The sequence below is a fragment of the Oncorhynchus kisutch genome, linkage group LG26 (assembly GCF_002021735.2).
Source record: "Oncorhynchus kisutch isolate 150728-3 linkage group LG26, Okis_V2, whole genome shotgun sequence".
Classification (NCBI taxonomy): Eukaryota; Metazoa; Chordata; class Actinopteri; order Salmoniformes; family Salmonidae; genus Oncorhynchus; species Oncorhynchus kisutch.
The window spans coordinates 26478527-26498076 of record NC_034199.2 but is presented as its reverse complement, the minus strand read 5'-3'; the positions used below and the strand labels follow the sequence as shown (position 1 = coordinate 26498076).

Below are 19550 nucleotides of genomic sequence, written 5' to 3'. Positions count from 1 at the left end.
TCACCTTCAGTCTCTCTCTCCTTCAGTCAGTCTCTCTCTCTCTCGCTCTCCTTCAGTCAGTCTCTCTCTATCTCTCCTTCAGTCTCTCTCTCTCCTTCAGTCTCTCTCTCCTTCAGTCAGTCTCTCTCTCTCTCTCTCTCTCCTTCAGTCAGTCTCTCTTTCTCTCTCTCTCTCTCTCTCCTTCAGTCAGTCTCTCTCCCTCTCTCTCCTTCAGTCAGTCTCTCTCCCTCTCTCTCCTTCAGTCAGTCTCTCTCTATCTCGCTCTCCTTCAGTCAGTCTCTCTCTATCTCGCTCTCCTTCAGTCAGTCTCTCTCTATCTCGCTCTCCTTCAGTCAGTCTCTCTCTCTCTCGCTCTCCTTCAGTCAGTCTCTCTCTCTATCTCGCTCTCCTTCAGTCAGTCTCTCTCTCTCTCGCTCTCCTTCAGTCAGTCTCTCTCTCGCTCTCCTTCAGTCAGTCTCTCTCTCGCTCTCCTTCAGTCAGTCTCTCTCTATCTCTCACCTTCAGTCTCTCTCTCCTTCAGTCAGTCTCTCTCTCTCTCTCTCCTTCAGTCAGTCTCTCTCTCTCTCCTTCAGTCAGTCTCTCTCCCTCTCTCTCCTTCGGTCAGTCTCTCTCCCTCTCTCTCCTTCGGTCAGTCTCTCTCCCTCTCTCTCCTTCGGTCAGTCTCTCTCTATCTCGCTCTCCTTCAGTCAGTCTCTATCTCTCTCGCTCTCCTTCAGTCAGTCTCTCTCTATCTCGCTCTCCTTCAGTCAGTCTCTCTCTCCTTCAGTCAGTCTCTATCTCTCTCGCTCTCCTTCAGTCAGTCTCTCTCTCGCTCTCCTTCAGTCAGTCTCTCTCTATCTCTCACCTTCAGTCTCTCTCTCCTTCAGTCAGTCTCTCTCTCGCTCTCCTTCAGTCAGTCTCTCTCTATCTCTCCTTCAGTCTCTCTCTCTCCTTCAGTCTCTCTCTCTCCTTCAGTCAGTCTCTCTCTCTCTCTCTCCTTCAGTCAGTCTCTCTCTCTCTCTCTCCTTCAGTCAGTCTCTCTCCCTCTCTCTCCTTCGGTCAGTCTCTCTCCCTCTCTCTCCTTCAGTCAGTCTCTCTCTATCTCGCTCTCCTTCAGTCAGTCTCTCTCTCTCTATCTCGCTCTCCTTCAGTCAGTCTCTCTCTATCTCGCTCTCCTTCAGTCAGTCTCTCTCTCTCTCGCTCTCCTTCAGTCGGTCTCTCTCTCTCTCTCTCTCACCTTCAGTCTCTCTCTCCTTCAGTCAGTCTCTCTCTCTCTCGCTCTCCTTCAGTCAGTCTCTCTCTCTCTCCTTCAGTCAGTCTCTCTCTCTCCTTCAGTCAGTCTCTCTCTCTCCTTCAGTCAGTCTCTCTCTCTCTCCTTCAGTCAGTCTCTCTCGCTCTCCTTCAGTCAGTCTCTCTCTCTCTCTCTCTCTCCTTCAGTCTCTCTCTCTCTCTCTCTCTCCTTCAGTCAGTCTCTCTCTCTCTCTCCTTCAGTCAGTCTCTCTCTCTCTCCCCTTCAGTCTCTCTCTCTCTCTCTCTCCCCTTCAGTCTCTCTCTCTCTCTCTCCCCTTCAGTCTCTCTCTCTCTCTCTCTCCCCTTCAGTCTCTCTCTCTCTCTATCCCCTTCAGTCTCTCTCTCTCTCTCCCCTTCAGTCTCTCTCGCTCTCCCCTTCAGTCTCTCTCGCTCTCCCCTTCAGTCTCTCTCGCTCTCCCCTTCAGTCTCTCTCGCTCTCCCCTTCAGTCTCTCTCGCTCTCCCCTTCAGTCTCTCTCGCTCTCCCCTTCAGTCTCTCTCGCTCTCCCCTTCAGTCTCTCTCGCTCTCCCCTTCAGTCTCTCTCGCTCTCCCCTTCAGTCTCTCTCGCTCTCCCCTTCAGTCTCTCTCGCTCTCCCCTTCAGTCTCTCTCGCTCTCCCCTTCAGTCTGTCTCGCTCTCCCCTTCAGTCTCTCTCGCTCTCTCTCTCTCCCAGAGTTGACCGGATGGGTCCAGAAGTTAATTACCTCTCACAGCATCAGCCAGTCAGAAACACAAACACACACATACTCTGCCTGCGATGTCATTAGTTCAGCAGGGCTTTAATAACTCCATCCTGGGAGAGAAATAGAGAGGGGGGAGGGGAGAGGGAGCGAGCCAGAGAGAAACATTTGTAGAGCAGAGAACCAAGACTGAGGTGAAGATGCTCAGAGAGAGAAGCTGACTGGTATTGAGGGTATACACTGATTGTACACAATTGACCCTGATATGTGGTCTGGTTTGAGGACTCTACACTCCCCAGGTCTGTGTTCTGCATCAGCACAGTCTGCAACGCTCTCCCTGCCCACATCGTTTCCATGACTCCTACTCCAGTCTCCTGGTTACCAGCGGGTGTCCAGTTCTCCCTCCCTCCCATCACAGCAACGCTAGATACTCCTCTTCTCATGTATCAACAGGCTTCACTACCGGTCAGAGATAAAAACAAGAGTGCATTCTGTCTCTAGCCTTGGCTGTCTGCAAAGCGCAACTCATATCTGCTGTCTGTGAGTCTGTCACTCTAGCACCCCCTGGCTGTATGGCTGTTAGTAGATCTAATTTCCAGGTACAAGTGGCATCAAGCATGTTGTTTGCTGGTTTTTGGTTCTCTGAACAGTATGGCACTGAAGACCACAGGCCAGAAGGAGGCTAAGTGCAACTGTTTTACTCCTGGAGTGAGTACAGGAACTAAAAGGTTTTGTTCTCTACTCACCACACTGAAGTCCAGGTTCTGCTCGATCCACTCCTGTCCATCCTTGAACTCGTCGTGGAGGCCCATCATGTACAGACTGTCTAAGGCATCCACTATGGTCGCCCCCATCTGGGAATTACCTGGACAGAGGACAAACACACACATGGATAGGGTCTTAAAGTTACTTATTACCATATGCACAGCATATGTGGCCCATGTCAAAAAAATGAAACCCACAACTCATGGGCCAAGAGTTTTTCCTAGTCAGGTCACAGTCCAACAGTAGGAGGTCTTGTCCTCCTATCAGTAGGAGGTCTTGTCCCCATAACAGTAGGAGGTCTTGTCCCCATAACAGTAGCAGGTGCTGTCCCCATAACAGTAGCAGGTGCTGTCCCCATAACAGTAGCAGGTGCTGTCCCCATAACAGTAGCAGGTGCTGTCCCCATAACAGTAGCAGGTGCTGTCTCCATAACAGTAGCAGGTGCTGTCCCCATAACAGTAGCAGGTGCTGTCCCCATAACAGTAGCAGGTGCTGTCCCCATAACAGTCGGAGGTGCTGTGTCATTACAGAGGGCATGACTTTGGGACCCTGCACCACATAGATGGAGATCTCTAGATGGATATAACCTGTTTTAGCTTGGCCATTGCCATTGTATTGCCATTCCGGGCTTTCACCATTTTAAAGTTAGAGGGATGGGAAGTGTGGTCCTCTCCTTTTCAGAGTCTAACGCAATTACTCACCTTCAATGGAGACACCACTACGGCTAGCAGTGATCTTCATTAAAACATGACTGACAGCCAAATCACTCACACTCCACTCCTCTTTCTCTCCAATCCCTCCCTCAATGTCACCACAGGCCAAGGGAGTGATGCAGTCTGCCCAGGGTGGTGAGCGTAGGTCATTATAATTCACTTCAATTAAGACCAAAGCTTGATCACTAGCCCTACCATGCTCTCTAATACGGCCCTCTTTTTAAGACTTCTGCCATAATAACGTAGCTCAGATTAATACTAGAGCTCTACTACTGCAGCTCAGATTAATACTAGAGTTATACTACTGCAGCTCAGATTAATTCCAGAGCTCTACTACTGCAGCTCAGATTAATACTAGAACTATACTACTGCAGCTCAGATTAATACTAGAGGTATACTACTGCAGCTCAGATTAATACCAGAGCTCTACTACTGCAGCTCAGATTAATACTAGAGCTATACTACTGCAGCTCAGATTAATACTAGAGTTATACTACTGCAGCTCAGATTAATACCAGAGCTCTACTACTGCAGCTCAGATTAATACTAGAGCTATACTACTGCAGCTCAGATTAATACCAGAGTTATACTACTGCAGCTCAGATTAATACCAGAGTTATACTACTGCAGCTCAGATTAATACTAGAGGTATACTACTGCAGCTCAGATTAATACTAGAACTCTAATACTGAAGTTCAGTGTAATAGTCTTAATAGTGTTGCTCTTTTTGATAGTTCTTAACAAGGCCTACATCTCTTGTTAATACCACAGCCTGACTAGGCTTCTATTTGATCTTATTAGAGTACTGGTGCTCTAATTCTGTGGCTGGTTGGACTACTAGTGGGTGCTGCTGTGGCTGGATTGAACCCTGCAACCCGGGTCTTATCAGTAACTCTATTATAAAGGACAAGCCAGGCTGTAGTTCCGCAGGAGTTGCAGTGTTATTATCATTATTGACAGCAGCCTTAAATAACTCGGGCTGGCTAGCAGAGGATGAGACTGAGGCTAAGACTCTGGGCTGCTCTGCTAAAACTCTGGGCTGCTCTGCTAAGACTCTGGGCTGCTCTGCTAAGACTCTGGGCTGCTCTGCTAAGACTCTGGGCTGCTCTGCTAAGACTCTGGGCTGCTCTGCTAAGACTCTGGGCTGCTCTGCTAAGACTCTGGGCTGCTCTGCTAAGACTCTGGGCTGCTCTGCTAAGACTCTGGGCTGCTCTGCTAAGACTCTGGGCTGCTCTGCTAAGACTCTGGGCTGCTCTGCTAAGACTCTGGGCTGCTCTGCTAAGACTCTGGGCTGCCTGAGATCTGGACAGATTGGCCCTCCTGGTAGGAGTCAGGACCGCCACGTGTCACGCCCACTGCCAGCAGGGAACCACGTCTGTCCCTTTACCCTCCTCTACGACCATGTAATCTATGCCCGCTCACTCCATCTGTCCTTCATTGAGCTACACACTGGAATCCAACCCTCTACGCATCAGAATTAATTTACATTAAATGAAGGAAGTGAATTGAAATGATGAATAAAATGAATAAAATGATGTCTTTCCTCTCCCTCTCTCCCTAGTCCCTGTCTGTACATAATTTTCATCTCAACATATTTATCTAATCCCTCCCTCCATCTGTCTGTCCTCCATTTTTATGTACTTGTCACTTCCATCAGTCTTACCATAAATAAAAATGTTTTCCCTCGGTCCCTCCCTCCCTTACGACCTTTCAAATTGGGCCAATCATATCACATTAACCTGGATTGGCATTTTCACCTGGTAGTATTTAAAGATGCCAGACATTATTTATCTGAAACAAATTTCCCAGGATGAGGTTTATTTGGGGAACAATCATCACAGCTACACATTCCCTCCCTCCCTCTGACCCTCTGCCAGTTTCATTAGGTGACAGATTTCCTAGCACTACAGTATGACTCCACACATGGCACGAACCGTGATGGTTTCATTATTCAGACTTCATTTTGTCTTGTAAACTGGCGGGTGTGTGAATGGGGGGGGGGGGGGGGGGGGGGGGGGGGGGGATGCAGGGGGAGGGATAGCTCAACCCTGGGCCCATTGAAGTTATGGGAGAAAACCAGACAGACAGTCGCTGAGTATATGCTAAAGCTTCCTCTCAGCCCCCCTCTATCTTCTCTGTATCTAGCAATCTTTCTCCAGGACATCACTGTCTCTCCCCTCTGCGCATTTAGCATTCTCCCTCACCCTTCCTCTCACCCTGTTCTCTCATCCCTCTCACTCTATCTGTTTCTTCTGGGTAAACAGCAAGTGGGTCTGGCTTAATGAGCAGTGTGTAGTCGGAGCAGCCAACCCTCTCCATGGCTAACTCAGACCACGCTCCGCTCCTCCTATGCCCACCACCAAGTTACTCAAATTATATGGCTCTGCATTGAAACATCTCCTGCTGCATCTGTCCACTGGCCGGCTCCTTTGAGCATCTCTGACTGGGCCTTCACGGAGGACCTGACCCTACATTCATAGATTGGCCTGCAGTAAATCCCCAGTCATCACCAGTAAGGCGCTGGCCAAGCCAGACACACTTGAGGCTCCATCCCACTAAGAACACAGTGAAACTGGTAATGCTAATGACTAGATTAAAGCCATACGTCATAGATCTCTCTTACCAAAGGGTTTGCTGTTAGCTCCACAGGGCTATAACACCAGAGCATGTAACCAGAACACAGTGGGACTCGTAACAACACAGTAGGCCTGATCAGAGTTTTTCTTGCTACTGGGTTCAAGATTACACCAAATGCTAGTGATGGGGTAAAAAAAATCTAGAGTTGCCTATTTATTAATTTTTTATTTCACCTTTATTTAACCAGGTAGGCCAGTTGATAACAAGTTCTCAGTTACAACTGCGACCTGGCCAAGATAAAGCAAAGCAGTGCGACACAAACAACACAGAGTTACCCATGGGATAAACAAACATACAGTCAATAACACAATAGAAAAGTCTATATACAGTGTGTGCAAATGAGGTAAGATTAGGGAGGTAAGGCAATAAATAGGCCGTAGTGGCGAAGTAATTACAATTTAGCAATTAAACACTGGAGTGATAGACGTATAGAAGATGAATGTGCAAGTAGAGATACTGGGGTGCAAAGGAGAAAAATAAATAAATAATATGGGGATGAGGTAGTTGGATGGGCTATTTACAAATGGGATATTTACAGGTGCAATGATCTGTAAGATGCTCTGACAGTTGATGCTTAAAGTTAGAGAGGGAAATATGAGTCTAAAGCTTCAGTGATTTTTGCAACTCGTTCCAGTCATTGGCAGCAGAAAACTGGAAGGAAAGGCGGCCAAAGGAGGAATTGGCTTTGGGGGTGACCATTGAAATATACCTGTTGGAGCGCTTGCTACGGGTGGGTGCTGCTATGGTGACCAGTGAAATATACCTGCTGGAGCGCTTGCTACGGGTGGGTGCTGCTATGGTGACCAGTGAACTGAGATAAGGCGGGGCTTTACCTAGCAAAGACTTAGACGACCTGGAGCCAGTGGGTTTGGTGACGAATATGAAGCGAGGGTCAGCCAACGAGAGCATACAGGTCGCAGTGGTGGGTAGTATATGGGGCTTTGGTGACAAAACGGATGGCACTGTGATAGATTGCATCCAATTTGCTGAGAAGAGTGTTGAAGGCTATTTTGTAAATGACATCGCCAAAGTCAAGGATCGGTAGGATAGTCAGTTTTACGAGGGCATGTTTGTCAGCATGAGTGAAGAATACTTTGTTGCGAAATAGGAAGCCGATTCTAGATTTGATTTTGGATTGGAGATGCTTAACGTGAGTCTGGAAGGAAAGTTGACAGTCTAACCAGACACCAAGTTATTTGTAGTTGTCCACATATTCTAAGCCAGAACCGACCAGAGTAGTGATGCTGGACGGGCAGGCAGGTGCGGGCAGCAATTGGTTGAAGAGCATGCATCTAGTTTTACTTGCATTTAAGAGCAGTTGGAGGACACGGAAGGAGAGTTGTATGGCATTGAAGCTCGTCTGGAGGTTTGTTAACACAGTGTCCAAAGAAGGGCCAGAAGTATACAGAATGGTGTTGTCTGCGTAGAGGTGGATCAGAGAATCACCAGCAGGAAGAGCGACATCATTGATATACACAGAGAAAAGAGTCGGCCCGAGAATTGAACCCTGTGGCACCCCCATAGAAACTGCCAGAGGTTCGGACAACAGGCCCTCCAATTTGACAGACTGCTCTATCTGAGAAGTAGTTGGTGAACCAAGAGAGGCAGTCATTTGAGTAACCAAGGCTGTTGAGTCTGCCGATAAGAATGTAGAATGAACACAGGTTGATGAATACAGCTGCACAGTATTATCTTTTAGCGATGGCGGTTATGATATCGTTTAGGACCTTGAGCTTTGCTGAGGTGCACACATGACCAGCTCGGAAACCATATTGCATAGTGGAGAAGGTACAGTGTGATTTGAAATAGTCTGTGATCTGTTTGTTATCTTGGCTTTCGAAGACTTTAGAAAATGCAGGGTAGGATGGATATAGGTCTGTAACAGTTTGGGTGAGTGTCTCCCCCTTCCAATCTTTGGGGAGCTCAGACGATACGAAAGAGAGGTTGAACAGGCTAGTAATAGGGGTTGTAACAATTGCTGCGCATAATTTTAGAAATAGAGGGTACAGATTGTCTAGCCCAGCTGATTTGTAGGCGTCCAGGTTTTGCAGCTCTTTCAGAACATCAGCTGTCTGGATTTGGGTGAAGGAGAAATGGGGAGGCTTAGGAAAGTTGCTGTGGGGGGTGCAGAGCTGTTGACCGGGATAGGAGGTAGCCAGGTGGAAAGCATGGCCAGCCGTAGAAAAATGGTTATTGATTACTGTAGATTTATCGGTGGTGAAAGTGTTTCCTAGCTTCAGTGCAGTGGGAAGCTGGGAGGAGGTGCTCTTATGGTCTTTACAGTGTCCCAGAACTTTTTGAACTTTGTGCTACAGGATGCAAATTTCTGTTTGAAAAAGCTAGCATTTGCTTTCCTAACTGCCTGTGTATATTGGTTCCTAACTTCCCTGAAAAGTTGCATATTGCGTGGACTATTTGATGCTAATGCAGTACGCCACAGGATGTTTTTGTGCTGGTCATCTAATCCGGGTTCTAAATGTTTTGAATTGGGCATGCTAATTTAAGATGGTGAGGAAAGCACTTTTAAAGAATGACCAGACATCCTCTACTGACGGAAAGAGGTCAATATCCTTCCATGATACCCGGCCAGGTCGATTAGAAAGGCTTGCTCGCTGAAGTGTTTTAGGGACCGTTTGACAGTGATGAGGGGTGTTCATTTGACCACAGACCCATATCGGACGCAGGCAATGAGGCAGTGATCGCTGAGATCCTGGTTGAAAACAGCAGAGGTGTATTTAGAGGGCAGGTTGGTCAGGATGATATCTATGAGGGTGCCCGTGTTTACGGATTTGGGGTTGTATCTGGCAGGTTCCTTGATAATTTGTGAGATTGAGGGCATCTAACTTTGATTGTAGGACGGCCGGGTGTTAAGCATGTGCCAGTTTAGGTCACCTAACAGTACGAGCTCTGAAGATAGATGGGGAGCATTCAATTCACATATGGTGTCCAGGGCACAGCTGGGGGCTGAAGGTGTTCTATAACAAGCGGCAACAGTGAGAGACTTTCTGGAAAGGTGGATTTTTATAAGTAGAAGCTCAAATTGTTTGGGCACAGACCTGGATAGTATGACAGAACTATGCCGGTTATCTCTGCAGTAGATTGCAACTCCTCCCCCTTTAGCAGTTCTATCTTGTCGGAAAATGTTGTAGTTAGGGATTTTTGGTGGCCTTCCTAGGATTCCAGGATTCAGACACGGCTAGGACATCCGGATTGGCAGTGTGCTAAAGCAGTGAATAAAACAAACTTAGGGAGGAGGCTTCTAATGTTAACATGCATGAAACCAAGGCTTTTACGGTTACAGAAGTTTTAAAAAATGAGAGTGCTTGGGGAATTGGAGTGGAGCTACGCGCTGCAGAGCCTGGATTAACCTTTACATCACCAGAGGAACATAGGAGGAGTAGGATAAGGGTACAGCTAAAGGCTATAAGAACTGGTCGTCTAGTGCATTCGGAACAGAGAGTAAAAGGAGCAGGTTTCTGGGCGCGGAAGAATAGATTCAAGGCATAATGTACAGACAAGGGTATGGTAGGATGTGAGTACAGTGGATGTAAACCTAGGCATTGAGTGACGATGAGATCGGTTTTGTCTCTAGAGACACTATTTAAACCAGGTGAAGTCACCGCATGTGTGGGAGGTGGGACAAAAGGGCTAGCTAAGGCATATTGAGCAGGGCTGGAGGCTCTACAGTGAAATAAGACAATCACTAACCAAAACAGCAATGGACAAGGCATATTGACATTAGGGAGAGGCATGTGTAGCCAAGTGATCATAGGGTCCAGAAAGTAACTAGGCGAGCTGGAGACACGGCGATTCAGACAGCTTGCGGGCCGGGGCTAGCAGGCGGGCCTTAGGGGGACGTCGCAATGGAGGAGCATGTTGAAACCCCCTCGGGGGGATTATGTCGGTAGACCAGTCGTGATGGATCGGCGGGGCTCCGTGTCGGCAGTAAAAGGGGTCCAGGCCAATTGGCAGAATAGGTATTGTAGCCCAAGAAGTGTCTGATGGGCCTCTTCAGGTAGCCGGGAGATGGCCCTAGCACGAGGCTCGCTCCAGGCTAACTGGTGCTTGCGTCGGGACAGAGACGTTAGCCAGGAGTAGCCACTCGGATAGCAGCTAGCTAGCTGCGATGATCCAGGTGAAAAAGTTCAGACCTTGCTGTAGGAATCCAGAGATGTGGTAGAGAAAAAGCAGTCCGATATGCTCTGGGTTGAATCGCGCTGTGCAGACTGGCAAGAGTTGACCGGGCTGAGGTTAGCTGATGACCGCTAGCAGTGGCTAACTGACTACTAGCTAGTTAGCTGGCTAGCTTCTGTTGGGTGTTCTGCTATAGAAAATAGCAGATCCATACCACATTGGGTGAGGCAGGTTGCAGGAGAGTATGTTGAAATTGAGGTCAAAATATAAAATATATATACGAAATATATATGAAGAAAAATATATATATATGCACGGGACACGACGTCTGACTGCTACGCCATATTGGATAATATTATTTTTGCTCTAGTCAGCTGTACCTGCGCCAAAACGCTATTATGTTTTCCTTCTGTAGCCTGTTCTAAATCTTCTTTTTAAATGGTGAGCCAACATGTTTTCAGCACTTTGATTTCCATTTTTCATGGCTCCCTTGTCCCTATGCAGCAGACATTCAGTGCCTTCAAAAAGTATTCACACCCCCCTTTTTGTCACTGGCCTATACACAATACCCCATAATGTCAAAGTGGAATGTTGTTGTTCGCAATTTTTACAAATTCATAAAAATGAAAAGCTAAAATGTATAGAGTCAATAAGTATTCAACCCGTTTGTTATAGAAAGCCTAAATAAGTTCAGAAGTAATAATTTGCTTAATGTCACACAAGTTGTGCAAGTGTTTAACATGATTTTTGAATGACTACCTCATGTCTGTACCCCACACATACAAATGATCTCTAAGGTCCCTCAGTTGAGCAGTGAATTTCAAACACACATTCAACCACAAAGACCAGGGAGGTTTCCCAATGCCTCAAAAAGAAGGGCAGCTATTGGTAGATTGGTAAAAAAAAAAAAAAGATTTTTTTTTAATTAAATGCACTTTAGATGGTATATCAATACAATCAGTCACTACAAAGGTACAGGCGTCCTTCCTAACTCAGTTGCCGGAGAAGAAGAAAACTACTAGGGGTTTCACCATGAGGCCAATGGTGACTTTAAAACAGTTAGAGTTTAATGGCTGTGACAACCCTCACCACATATATATATATATATATACATATATATATATATATATATATATATATATATATATATATATATATATGAGAAAACTGAGGATGGATCAACAACATTGAAGTTACTTCACAATATTAATCTAATTGACAAGAGTGAAAAGAAGGAAGCCTGTACAGAATAAAACGTATTCCAAAACATTCATCCTGTTTGCAAAAAGGCAAAAAAAATATGGCAAAGCAATTCACTTTTTGTCCTGAATACAAAGTTCTTTGGATTTGCCCCAAACATTACAACACATTACTGAGTACCACTCTCCATATTCTCCATTGAGGCTGCATCAATGGTATGCTTGTAATCGTTAAGGACTGGGGAGTTTTTCAGGATCCAAAAGAAATGGAATGGACCTAAGCACAGGCAAAATACTAGAGGGAGCTTGGTTCAGTCTACTTTCCACCAGACACTGGGAGATTAATTTACCTTTCAGCAGGACAATAAGCTAAAACACAAGGCCAAATCTACAATGGAGTTGCTTACCAAGATGACATTGAATGTTCCTGAGTGGCCGAGTTACAGTTTTGACTTAAATCTACTTGAAAATCTATGGCAAGACCTGAAAATTATCGACAACCAATATGACAGAGCTTGAAGAATTTAGAAAATAAAATTGGCAAAGGTTGCACAATCCAGGTGTGGAAAGCTCTTAGAAAGTGGCGCAGCAGTCTAAGGCACTGCATCTCAGTGCTAGAGGTGTCACTACAGACCCTGGTTCGATTCTGGGCTGTATCACAACCGGCCGTGATCGGGATTCCCATAGGGCGGCGCACAATTGGCTCAGCGTTGTTAGGGTTAGGGGAGGGTTTGGCCGAGGTAGGCTGTCATTGTAAATAAGAATTTCTTCTTAACTGACTTGCCTAGTTAAATAAAGGTAAAAAAAACTATAAATATTTATACATATTTTAATTACCCAGAAAGACTCACAGCTGTAATTGTTGCCAAAGGTGCTTATGTAAATTAGATATTTCTGTATATAATTTTAAATACAGTTGCAAAACATGTTTTCACTTTGTCATTATGGGGCATTGTGTGCAAATGGGTAGAGCTGGGAATCCCAATTAGGATTTTACAGACATTCGTTTTTTTCTGCTCGTCTAATATTGTTGTACCCGGAAAGTCAAAATATCAATAATGACCAGAGTTTGCTGGATGCCTTAGGTCTGAGAACATTACATTGGAGATTACATCAGATAAGTCATCTGATAACTCTTTTGGGTGGTGGAGGGACTTTCTTGCTGAAAGCTCTTCTTCACTCTCTCATTTAAAATGTTTAAAAGAGGGAGAACTATGAAAAACTCCTAATTATTGATGTTCACGACTAAAGCAGAGATCATGTGGGCTTCAAACGTCTAATCATGGGGAAGACTTGCCTTCTGGCTTTCCATTGGTGCTCCATCTCTCTACAGAAGCCTTTGTAATGTCCAATTTGTGTTCCTTTAAGAGTACCAGGCCCCTCTCAGATTACCATATCTTGTGTAAAATGTCAACAAATTACTTCTATTGCTGAAGGCCAAGAGTGGGAAAGTTTCTGGATAGTTGAGTAAAGTTAGCAAGCTACTTGGGGAATACACAAGCTCAGCCAAAGAGAACTGTGTGTGGAGACTTCAGTGCATTCAGTACAGTGGCATAGCTGAAGATAAGAAAGGTCACTAGATCCTTTAAAAACACCAGCGGTATGGAGGTACTGAAAACAGTATAATCTCACAGTGATTATGTTAATCTATCAATGCCCAACTTCGAGCTCAAGGACTTTGAAAGGGGAAACCAGGGTCTCTCTAGTTGGAAAGCACCTTACCAGGGACTGTACTTATGGAAATAATATTTGATACGGCTCTTTGGTCTATGGCTGTTTTATTAGAAACAGGGTACAATTAACCCTTCACCGATTTTGCTAGTCATGTATTGAAATACAGTAGGCTAAACCATTGACTAAAGCACTGGATAAATCAGGATTGTGTAGGCTGAGATTCTGGATTTTAAACTCAGTGTGTGCACGTAATGTGCATGTGCGTGGGAGAGAATGGAAGTGTGCGTGTGTGTGTGTGTGTTAAGAGTTCACATCTGCTGACAAGTAGACTTTTCACACCCGGAGAAAATCCATTCTCACATCCAGTCTCTCAGTGTAGACTTTGAGTCTTGGTGATAACTACACCTCCGGAAGATGCAATCACTCTCAGTATGGAGAACATTCATCTCCGACCTAGGACACACCAATGTTCTTTCCATTAAAAAAGGTGAGGTGCCTCCCCTTCCTAGCTCTGTTGGCCCCTGCCGAAAACAGTTTTGCTTTTTGGAGCTTCTCTCTCTTCTCCATGTCTCTCGCTCTCTCCCTCGATCTCTCAATTTCTTTCTCTCTCAAGCCCTCTTCCCCCACCGTGGCCCATCTCCAGAGGGAGTGTGTGATGTGGGTTCTGTGCTGTGAGACCAGCCAGTCCCCATAAGTGGCCTGATGAATATTTACTAAGCTACACGCTCAGCAAATATGAATCTGAGCGAGTGAATGTGAGTGAGGCCTCGTTTTAGGGACACCTACACTGTGGTGAGCAGCAGCAGTAAATGTTCTTCCTTCCTCTTCCATAATGTCTTTCCCTGCATGATCTTCTGAACATGACGTCCTGTACCATCTTCAAGTGGCCCCCTCCAGTCGTTAGTACTAATATTTATAGAAAATGTTATCAACTCCAGAGCTGCACAGAGTTGTGGGGAATTGGCTCCTGAGTGGCCCATCCAATTGTTCGTAGAGTTACTCAGAAGAACACAGCCTCTCGTCACATGTTGTCAAACATTAGGCGGGGAGAAAACGCTAATTTCGTGCTCCTTTATTTAGGCTGTCATTAGTTCCAACTTTCTCTTTCTCCCTTTTTCCTCCGCTGTGTTTAAGAGGCTTATACGCATTCCTAGTGGACTCAGCAGCCGGCAAATCAGTCTGCTTTCCTGCCTGCCGTCCAATTTAGCATCAGCCTGCCTGTTAAAAGTTTAACCGGAGTGAAATGCTGGGAATAGGGGAGAAGTGGAGAGCTGGAGGAGCGGAGAAGAAAATGTGACAACATCCTGTTGGGAGGGAGCAGAGCTGGCTTCAGTCTCTACCCTTGCCCCCTATTCCCTATATACAGTAGTGCACTCTTTTGACCAGAGCCCTTTTGGATGCAGACTCTTTTCTCATGGTGTCTCTCTCTAATGCTGCCAGCAGGTCCAGGCCGACCCCCAAACTCCCTAGCAGCACTGGGAAAAATAAAGAAATACTGTAGAGGCACTGGAAGCTAATCAAGGCCACATGCAACAATTCCTTCCCAAACATCCACTCCTCTCTAAGGGACTGGAGGATTTAGATGACCCCAATTCACTTGACAAGGACAGAGCCCATGTAAGACGCAACCCTAGAAACCCACTGTATGCTACAGAACTAATGCACCAAACAGACGGGTGTTTACAACTGGCACAGTACTCACTATTGTGTAGTCCTGCACGAATGTACTACTTCATTACGGATTGACATGAAATATCTCACACACACACACAAACGCTCAAACAAACCAACAGATGAATAAATGGAGAAGTGCACCACACACACCCCCAACTCCCTGGAGAGAGAGAGAGTTAGGGCGTGCTGGCTTATTGGAGGTGTCTGCTCATTTCTGAGTGCCGGGCAGGTATTGACTGGGGAGTTCCTCAGCCCTTAGTGAGACTGTGATACAGGCTGGCAGCTGCTCTAACTAGCCTCACCACTAGGTTCAGCCTCATCTCCCTCCTCCATACTCTCCAGCGGAGATAAGTGTCTCAGGATCCTCCAGCTGTCATTATAAAGTCATCACCACCACATCGTCCCTCCACACTCCACACTCCATAAGCGCCAACTATCAGCTAAAGCCGATAACAGACTCATTGTCTGGCCTCTTGGTACCTGTGTTATTTTTAATTTGCATACTGGTAGACTAGTTCTGCTTTTTGGTGATTATCTGCTGATAAATCATGAAAACATTTGATGAAAATGTTGAATCCTCACTGCAGGAACAATAGGTAGTGGAGGGTGAGCCCCAATCTGGTCCAAAATATGAAAAAAGATTGAAAGTTATAAAAGCATGATACTTACATGGTATTACGAAAGACATTGATATAGGCCGACTGATTTGATTAAAGTAACGGCAATGGAGTAGTCAACTGCTGCTTTCTGTGTAGGCCATGTTTAACATCTGCTTAATTTTTCATTTCAATCATACCTGTAGGTCTATTCATGAGTTCCTGCCTTCTGGGGGACATCCCCCTAAAAATGTTTGCATTTTTTAAAACCATTTCCTGCTATTCAATATTGTTTCTCAAATGGAATTCCATGTTTACTTGAACACAACATTTTTTCTTAGGTTTTTGCCACAATAAACTACATTTCTGACTAGATTACTAATCGACTGCCTTCCCTCAAAATCCCACCCACAGTGATTGATTGACAGGTCAAACTGTTAAAGAGATAGTTCACCCAAATTAAAAAACGACACATTGGTTTCCTTACCATAAGTGCCCACAGCAGCAGACAATAAAACACATAATTTGAAGAACAAACATAATTGTAGCAAATCATATCTTGCAGTAAAACTAAATAGGCTTTCATTTCAAGAGAAGACAGGTTTAATGTTTAAAAAAGGTTCTTACTTAGAAGATATCCAAAACAACTAACACACTGAATTCACACATTTTAATTGTCATTTTAATTGTAAATTCTTTCTGCACAATACCACAACTAATTTTACCAATCTGGGAGGTAAAGTCATTAAAGTATTCAATAATTTAGCTGTGTATTTTGGATGGAATCAATGCATTAGAATGTGCCAGAGGACACCCAAACAGAGCTTGTTCTGCATGCCCCCACCGACCCCAACAGCCAGGAACTACCTGGCTGGATACTTTTTCTATTTTGCTGGCTAATCCATTTAATTACAGAAAACACTGCTTCATCCCACTGCCACAGTTCTTAAAGCATCCATCCCACTGACCCCAAAACACAGAAAAGCAGAGCCCAGCCCAACAGGTCTCGGAAGCTGTAAGACTATGAGAGCTAACATCACCACTGCTGTATCATTTCCCGCAAGAGCAGAGACACGCTCCCTCTCTCACGCTCTTCAACACGGTCGACCAACAAGGAAATTACTTTGTTCATTAGGAGGATATTAGCCACCCGGGGAACACAGTTTGACAATCAGCAGAAGAGTATATGTGTAATTGGAGATGTTATCAGTGCTCCGACAGGGGGGCTGATAGGAAAAGGAATAGTGTAGTGAGCTTATGAATATTGAGGAGGAGAGGTGAGAATATAACACTTGGGGGAGGGCTTTAGTCTTGTCAATCCCAAGTCCCCCGAGGCGTGATTGGAGGAATCCATCGCTGTCATAATAGCTGCTCATGTTTAGAGCCACTGTAGGAATCGTTTAGAATGCTGAAGTCTTACCGATTACATCCTATATTGTTCTGTGAAACCTGGCTCAACCATCCTTGTTTGTGGCGTAACTGTAGTGGATTATTTTCTCCGGTTGATTCATATTGTATGATGAACATTCCTCCCTGTATTTTCCAGAGGTCTTCCATACATTACCATCGGTGAATTCTATCCAGATCTTATCCCATCTGAACACAGACAGCTCAGTTCTCCCTCCCTCTTCCTCATTTTGCTTCATATTCTCTCCACATCTTTCTCTACCCCTCCACATCTCATCACCATCATGTTTTTCTCTCCATCAAATGCATTTCCTCAGCACCTCCCTCCTTTCACCCTCTCTTTTTCCCTGTTTTCTCCCTCCTCCCTCTGGACAGTGGATGGTATGTGTATTCTCTCCTCGGACAGGCTCAGCCCTCTAGGTTCTGAATGATCTTCTTTAGTTCTTAATCCCATTATCAGACATCCACTTCTAGGTTTTCCTCTCTCTCCTCTCCTCATTTTTCCTCTCTCTCCTCTCCTCATTTTTCCTCTGCCGGTCATGCTGTGTGTGTGATTTAGACCTCTCACTGTTGCATGTTGCAATGGTGCCGTTTCACAGCCCAGTGTGCTATTCCGCCCTTGGAACTAGGGATGCAAATTTTGGTCAATTTTGCTGCCGACTAACCGACCCTCATTAACCGGTCAACAAACGGTTAAAACATTTTCAACCAGTAAAATGAGGTGACCAACAAAATACTAGACATGCATACAAGAGACATACATTTTACATTAAGAGCCTTGACCTTTGTGTTGTCTTAAGGGTAAAAAATGACCTGCCACTATGTTTAACAGCAGAGAAACCCCCCTAAATTGTATTTTCTCCAACTTGAAATTTGATGACTTTTCCTAGAGTGACCCCAACATTAGAAAAAGTGAAACATCGCCGTTGTTCATATTTCCATGAAAGCTGTACACCTCCAGGGTACAAAGATTGTCTTAGGGTCATTTTTGACCCAGCAGTTATAAAATAATTTACACACACACACACACACACACACACACACACACACACACAGAGAGAGAGAAATTGAGATTATGTATGTTACTGATTGGACTCTGCCAGGAGCTCCTGAAGAGGGAGATGGTTGGCACAGTTAGAAAGAACAAGCTTGAGCTCCCCCCTGCACTCCTCGCAACAAGGGGGAGAGAGGCCTTCTCAAAGTTTGCCTTCACCCCCACCACCACTCTAGTTTCTTACCTCCCAAAGAGGAAAAAGAATGTGGTCCTCCTGAGCACACTGCACAAAATGGCTGAGTTCAGTGATCATGAGGACAGGAAGCCAGCCATCATCCTGGACTACAACCACAACAAAGGAAGCGTGGACAACTTGGACAAGGTGATTGGAACTTACAGCTGCAGGAGGATGACAGCCCGCTGGCCCCTGGTCATCTTCCCTAACATCATTGATGTGTCCTCATACAATGCCTTTGTGATAAGGAACAAGATCAACCCTAGCTGGATACCTGATTAGCAGAACAAGAGGGTGTTCCTGGAGCAGCTGGGAAAGGCACTAGTATCCCCACACATTCAAAAAAGGGAGCACCTCCCCGGCACAGCAGCCTCTGCAGCACTTGTGAAAGCTGTTCAGGGGGCTGAATCTTGTCCTGATCCACCTGAGGCTGCAGCTGGGGCAGGCAAGAGGAGGAGATGCCAATTCTGCCCCCCAAAGAATGACTGTAACACAAATACTATGTGCTGCACATGTGAGAAATACATCTGCAACGTCCATGCACACAAACTTGCATACTGTCCTACATGTGCTAATTAGAGTTGATTGATTTATGTTCTTCACGTTTTTGTTTTGTATCTATTATCTTTTCTTAGTTTATTCTTAATTATTGTTGTTTATACACCTTGTTGGTGGGGGTCATAGTTTTAAAAAATGGGAGAAGACTAGTATTATGTAGATTAAATCCTCATTGTACAGTATAAGAATATATCACTTTGTTGCCAAAAATGTTTAATGTTTCCCTTCAATAAAATGCATTCAAACCTACTTTCTGCACATTTCTGCTACTATTAGGCTATACAAGTGATATATCTTGCGCAAAAAAAAGTTGTTTACAGCTACGCAGTACCTTTAGCACTAATAATAATAAACCTCTACTTTAGTAAAGAAAACAATTATGACAGGTGTATCGTAATAAAAACGAGTGGTGTCCACTGATTAAATGCAGTCTGTCTGCATTGTGAAGAGGGAAAACCCAGATATTCACAAAGTTGGTGATGAATGACAGGTTGTTTCACAGAATGTTAAGACAAAACAAGGGTTAATGGAAACATGCAGCAATAGCAAGCTTATTGTCTTACTGTCAAAAGGCTTTAGCCTGTTATTGAACCTGCAATGAAGTAGCTGATAAAATGTGATTTCCAAACATTTGCCAAAATGCAATTCTTGGGAAAACACTGTGCTAAACAGCACATTAATGAGAGCAGTTCCATATGTGACAGAGATCAACATCTCTGTTAGAAAACATGGGGAATCTAATAGCAGCAACTAGGATGGGTTGCTAATAGGACTAGGATTGTGCCTAAATTGGCAACTGGACAATGAAAGAAAGTTGATATGAAAACCAATAGAAGAGGGGAGCAGTAATGTCCTTCACATTTCTATGGTTGGATTTGGCTATGCTACTTTGAAGCAAGGTAAGACATGCCTCATGTAAAGTAAAATGTTCAGGTTTCAAACAACTATACTGCCTTAAGCACACATTGAAAAGTGGTGGTGATAGCCTGCCTACATTACCGCTGACTATAGCCAGAG

General features: G+C 45.0%; 1 protein-coding gene across 1 annotated transcript in view; it reads right to left on the bottom strand.

The window, feature by feature from the left end:
- Positions 1 to 19550, bottom strand: part of LOC109870951 (mannosyl-oligosaccharide 1,2-alpha-mannosidase IB) — a 144620-nt gene that overhangs the window by 53671 nt on the left and 71399 nt on the right. Inside the window, exon 6 of the mRNA XM_020461669.2 lies at positions 2694 to 2812. Within this exon, the coding sequence (XP_020317258.1) occupies positions 2694 to 2812 (119 nt within the window). The remainder of the gene's footprint in view (positions 1 to 2693; positions 2813 to 19550) is intronic.